Here is a 6,240-nt window from a genome sequence, read left to right as displayed (position 1 = left end):
AGGCACTGGAAGGGGCTGCCCAGGGAAGGGGTCGAGTCCCCACCCCTGGGGGGATTTAACAGCCGGGCAGACGAGGTGCTTGGGGCCAGGGTTTGGGGGTGGGATGGCAGGGTTAGGGGAATGGTTGGGCTGGGGGAGCTCAAAGGGCTTTTCCAACCCAAACGCTTCTGTGATTCCATGATTTACATGACTGGAAGGCAAAAGAAGATGTGCTACAGTAAACTGCTATTTCCTATAGTCTCACGCTGCTGACCAGACTTTATTTTACATTCTCAGTACCTGGGCAGATCAAATGGACTGCAGGAAAATAATTACGTGGTTACCTAGAAGTTACATTCCAGTTGTTACAAAGTCCTTCATCAGAACACATGCAATAATGAAAACTAAAAGAACCCGAGGAGAAATTCTGTGTTCCAACAGGAAAATACATTGCCCTTGTTCTTGCTGATGATTTTTAAGAAATAATTCCCAAGCTTCCAATTTGGAATCTCCCACCCTGGGGCTCCCAGTGCTTGATGCCAGCTCCTCACCGAGTGCGTACAATAATCTTCATATAAACTCAAACTTCGTAAAGCACACCAGCTGAGATACCTCTCCGTTAACCCAGTATTTTTTTCTTGCCATTACAATTCTTTCCAATGTGGTGACTGGAACTGTTTGGCATCAAATATGTAGAAGCCCCAGTCCCTATCTAATGTAATTAGGAAAACTCTTAAGCATCTGTTACCTACAAAACTGCGCACAACGCTACTTGTGCAGTGAAACCATCAGCAGCATTTGTTATCAACAGCCCAAGGGGTTGCAAGAGGGGAAAAAGCAAAAAAGCCCCCACAAAACCAAACCAAACCAAACCAAAAACCCCAACCCAAACCCCAACCCCTCAATTATGGCCTGCCAGGGAGCCTAAAGTATTTACAGTGGGACTACAAAGCACTTTGAAACCATAAGGAGCTCAAAATAGCAAGGGAGGACCAAAACATTCAGGTGGACAAAGAAACAGAGGCCCAGATAATATTTTCACTTTAATATGTTTTAGGATTTTTTAATTATTTGGTTCTATAATCGTTGCAATCAGCATGAAATCCAAGTGGTTTCTAAAATTAGAATATTAAATGCGGGGCAAATCTGGGCCAAAGATGCTTGCCCACCTCAGCTTCCACAGAGTTGCTCACTTTAGGGAGAATGTAATTGTGCATTAAAAGGAAAAGAAATAGAAGAAGTTGTTCATATTCTCCGTCATTAACGTGCAATGCAATTCCCTGAGGAAGAAGGAAGGAACCACATCGTGTGTCTGGGTCGAGATGTTATAAGCATTTAAAAAAAAAATCATGCCTTCAAGTTCTAGGCCTATTTGGTGAATTTGCCTCTTAACATGCAAACAGCCCTAATTCCCAATCACGATCCAAATCCAAATCGTTTTAGCCACCACTGAATTGTAAATGATCCCAAGTAACCGAAGGACTACTCCAAGGCAACACTGCACATCGGCAGCCCTAGAACAAGGCCCGTCCGACCCCGCAGCCCCTTACTGTATTTTGTCATTGGCTTCCCAGGCGTCCAGTATCCTTTGCACTAGGCAGCATTTCTGGAACAGCTAGAGGGGGGGGGAAAAAGAGATAGGAAGAACATTTCAGAAGTTTGCCAAAGTAAGACTTGTGCCTCAGGAAGGCGGCCTGAACCGCAGTTACCGGTGCTCATCCCCCCACTCCCACTGACCAAGAGCCCCACGTTCAGCACTTGTCGTTCCCAAGAGCTCACGTTTCTTCTTTCTCTTTTTTTTTTCTCAGAGGACCCAGGGAAAACAGTGATCCCTGTAAACACCTTCAGCCTGCTTTCGGGCTTCACCTCAGCAGTCTCAAGAACACTGCTGCCATTTCACAAACACAATTTTCATCACTGGGGCCCCAATGCAAAGCTAAAATGCAGTGAGGTAGTGGTAGGCTTGGTGGGTTTTGGCCAAACCTTATATGCATCTTTACTCAAAAAAGTAAATAAAAATGGACTCACATGCCCATTACATGAGGTGGGTGTTTATTTTGGAATCGGATGCTAAAAACAAACATACGAAAGCAAGCACGCGTCCATCCTGAACTGACAGACCATTATACCTAGGGACTTTTAAATGAACCCCATGCTCCTCAACAGTTCATCAACCCCCCCCCCCCTTGTTAACGCGGATTCAGGCTGAATCAATCAGCCTCAGATTTGTGGGGGACACGACCAGACTTACATGAGTAACCATGATATTCTCGGTCCTGTTTTCCGGAGGCTCCAAGTTCTCGGAGGCCACGTTTCCATTCAGCACCTCTTCTTTGCTTTCTAGGTCGTTAGTAGTAGTTTTCCCCTCTTGCACAGAGTGGGACAGAATAGCTGCTATGGACAATTCCACTTGGAAATGCAAAAAGTTATTCCATGTGTATTTAAAAAATAAATCCTGGAAAAAATAAGAAGCAAGAATTCACTCGAGGAGCATCTCCCTGTTAACAATCCAATGATACTGGAACGCTGCCCCAGTAGCTGTTTAATCAGCGATTCCACTAAAACAAGGTTACTGCTATGCCTCAGTGCCCGCTTATCGCTGCCCGTGCTCTGCTGTCACGGGCACCTTCCTAGAAACCGAGCCCACGGGGAATCCTCCCGTACACATCCGGGGCTCACAGCACAGGCACACTGAAAAACACGGCGTCTATTCTGCGGCTGACTTACTCATATGAAAAATATTCACTAAGTGCACAGGAAGGGGCTTTGCCAACCCAAACGATTCTGTGATTCTATAATTTCTAAGTACAAAAATAATTTTCTGGAAGACTGTCCTGGTTATATCAGCAGTTTTCAGACCATGTCCCTGCTCACAGCTGGACAAAAAGAGCAGCCCTCAGCGTCAGGGGAGCTGACACACACAACGCACCCAAGCTTTCTCCTTAACCCGGCTATTTTGCGTACACACTCCTGAACCACTGTAACATCAAATCTGAAGCATGGGGTTTGGTTCAGAACACTGAGCAGCTGCATGTGTATCGCAAGGGCTGTTCTGAGGGTGGATGTTCCTGCTTTGAGCAGGTTATAAAAATAATTAGAGGCTGGCACACATGGAACGAACTACCTCGCACCGAACAGATGAAAGGGAAAGGAAGTGGAAGGGGTTGCCCCGAGAGGGGGTGGAGGCCCCATCCCTGGGACCATTCCAGGCCAGGTTGGCCGGGGCTGTGAGCAACCTGATGTGGTTCAAGGTGTCCCTGCTCCTGCAGGGGGTTGGGCTGGGTGATGTCTGGGGGTCCCTTCCCACCCAAAACATTCTATGGTTCTATGAAAGCATAAGTGGTCCCAGTTTAAAGTTCTTTCCCCCTTCCCTGTTGACAGCGTCATGCTATATTACTCACAAGTAATAAATCCATGGTACTGAGTCTGCATAGTTCCTGATTGATACTGGGAGTGTTTGTGTGGAGCAGAGCAGCGATTAGACGAGAGCCATGAAGACGAGCATTCCCCAGTGGCTCCTCCAGGACACCAATTGTAGTTAGGATTGCTGTTTTCTATCAGAGAAACAGAAAATGAGTACCCTGAAAAAGATCAGCGTTCCCTGGGGTGTAGAGGCACAATGATTTGGCTGAACAGCGGCTTCATTTCATAAATATTCTCTGCAGGTAAACCTAAAGCATCTTCCCACAGAGAGGACGGCGTTGTGGGACCATGGTGGGACTTGTACCTCCAAACCTGAAGATTAAAATCAAAATATCCACTAACTCAAAGTCCCTTTCTCTTCACCCCCTCGCTATCGTGACACAAGCCACCAGTCCCGATATATCTCTAGTTCTTGGTTCTACCCGAACACGATGGCTTTCAAAATTCCTACTGCCTCGTCCCCAAGCACCCGGACTACAAACTCCAAGCATGAATTTTTCTTCACAAGATGTTTGCCTGTTCCGGCACACGGCGCTTTCAGAAAACTCGCGGGAAGCCTGTGCCTCAGGAAAGGGAGACCCTGCCATGCAGGCCCGGGGCCGTTTGCTCCTGGGAAAGGCTGAGGGGCTTTACCTTGGGAGGGCTGAGCAGCAGCTGGTGGAAGTCCTTTAGCCGTGGTTCAATACCATGTAAGATGCTGCTATTGACAGTGTAAGACCTTTCAAATCCCTGAGTGTACGAGTCCATCAGTCCTTCCACTCTGTAAAGGAGAAAAGCACAACAGTCGAGATTTGAGAAAATCTTCACATGGTCTCCAGTCATGCTGCCCACGTTGGTCATGTTCTCTTGGAAGGTAACTACGAATATGAAAAATGATTTCCAGCTACAGAATACATTTACGTAACCACGCTATTTACGTAACTTCCCATCCCTGGGAATGTTCAAGGCCAGGGTGGATGGGCTGGGAGCAGCCGGATCTGGTTCAAGGTGTCCCTGCTCATGCAGGGGGTTGGGCTGGGTGACCCTAAAGGTCCCTTCCCACCCAAAGCATTCCATGATTCTGTGATTCCATGACTGTATTAACACATCACTTACAGGAGGATACTCACATAATCAAAACTGTGAAGAGGATGAGGGGGCAGACAGACAATAAAGCTGCCTGTGGAGCTGACAAAGACAAATCACCCAAGTGCTTCCTGGTTTTTAAAACTTCCCAAACATTTGCAAAGCAAATGACATCTGCAGGAGTTAACTATAAACACTTGTTAAAAACTGTAAACCCTCCACAAGGGTCCAAACAGAAGCACACGAACACACGCCCCGATGAAAGCCTGGAGCGGGCGTATCGCTGGGCTCACGGCCGCACCTCTCCGCTGGCGAGCAGTGAACTACAACCACCACCACTTGTCCCTTCCGACAGCAGAGCCTCGCACGGGAATCAAAGAAACACTTTCATTGCAGTACTGAAATGTAATTCCAGCACGGCAGGAATGGGCTCGAGGGGAACCCCTGAGCCTCCAACTCGTGACTCTTCAGAGAGCCCGGGCACAAGCCGCAGCAGAATTAGTGTCTCAGCCTTTGGGTGTTAACCCTGCACGCGACTTTCTGACTAGCAACGTGTTTGCCCGGTGCCACCGTCTGTCCTTCCCTCCGGTACCTCTTCCTAATCGTCCGTCATCTCCTTCGCTCTGCCTTATTCTCTCCTTTTTTAGAAACTGAGATTTCCAATGTCTCACTTCCTCCCCAGAACTCTCTTTTGCCTTTTCTCTCCTCCATCTCCATAAAAAGAAATAAAAGGGGGATGTAATTTTAAAAACCCAAATTAAAGCTATACAGCCATATATAGATACATACATCAGCACACAGATCCAGCGCGACGCGCCGTGTCCTCCCCCGCCCCGCTGCTGCCGAGAAGGCTTTGCTAAACGCGCGCCAGGGAGCCGGGGAAGCCCCGGGGGCTGCAACTGCCACGAGGTACAGCGGCTGCGTCAGAAAACCCAGGCGGCTTTTCTTGTACTGGTTTCTAGAAAGAACTTCACACGAGGCCAAAAAAACCCTCCTTTTTTTGCTTCGGTAAATCTAGAGTGGAGTTCCTAAAACCGTCCCTGCTGGGGCAGAAAGTGCTCCCTTACCCAGAGCGCCTCGTTTCCAGCAACGTCAGAAGAACTTGTGTTCCATTCACGATGCAATTTTCAGTCTGTTCTCCATCGAACATATTCTTCAGGAGTTGCTCCACACATTCCTGCCTGTTGATCAACACACACACGTTACTGGTATAAGAATTAGAAATATTTGGCAGTTGCTTTGATCAGAAAAAAATCCACTTCTGGGTTTTCTGGAAAAAAAAGGCTGCTTTTCTTTTTTTTTTTTTTGAGAAAGAACAAAGATTTTCCTCTCTAAAGCCTCATATGACAAGAACCGTTCTGCCCCACGTTTCTGAACCTGCTTGCTCACCCCTAAGGCAAGACCTGGTTGTACACACCTGGACCTCAACCCAAAGTGTCATCCAGGATACACCTCTCAGTTACAAACTGGAAGACAACTGAAGTGTTAACTCATCCATTTAATTTACGAAAGACGACATGTAGCTATTCACCGAGAGTCTAAAATTATCCATCCAAACGGACGCCACAAACGTGGCACTTGACCCTTATCCCGCCAGAAGGACGGGATGTCATCCAGAGAGACCTGGACAGGCTGGAGAGGTGGGGCCTGTGTGACCCTCATGAGGTTCAACAAGGCCAAGTGCAAGGTCCTGCCCCTGGGTCGGGGGAACCCCCGGTATCCACACAGGCTGGGGTAGAGAGGATGGAGTGCCGGCCTGCCCAGAGGGACTTT

The 6,240-nt window shown here is 47.8% G+C and overlaps 1 protein-coding gene across 5 annotated transcripts in view; it reads right to left on the bottom strand.

Annotated features, from left to right (window-relative positions):
- The window catches only part of PPP6R2 (protein phosphatase 6 regulatory subunit 2), a 122,579-nt gene that overhangs the window by 32,111 nt on the left and 84,228 nt on the right, over window positions 1–6,240 (bottom strand). For all 5 annotated transcript variants that reach the window (XM_035896080.1, XM_035896082.1, XM_035896083.1 and 2 more), the window contains 5 exons: window positions 5,535–5,648; window positions 4,036–4,162; window positions 3,381–3,533; window positions 2,231–2,434; window positions 1,530–1,594 (listed from right to left, as the gene is read on the bottom strand). In XM_035896080.1, coding sequence (XP_035751973.1) covers window positions 1,530–1,594; window positions 2,231–2,434; window positions 3,381–3,533; window positions 4,036–4,162; window positions 5,535–5,648 — 663 coding nt within the window. The remainder of the gene's footprint in view (window positions 1–1,529; window positions 1,595–2,230; window positions 2,435–3,380; window positions 3,534–4,035; window positions 4,163–5,534; window positions 5,649–6,240) is intronic.

Source organism: Egretta garzetta, unplaced genomic scaffold (assembly GCF_000687185.1).
Source record: "Egretta garzetta isolate BGI_Z169 unplaced genomic scaffold, ASM68718v1 scaffold636, whole genome shotgun sequence".
In the NCBI taxonomy this organism is placed as follows: domain Eukaryota; kingdom Metazoa; phylum Chordata; class Aves; order Pelecaniformes; family Ardeidae; genus Egretta; species Egretta garzetta.
This window is presented reverse-complemented; position numbering and strand designations above follow the sequence as displayed.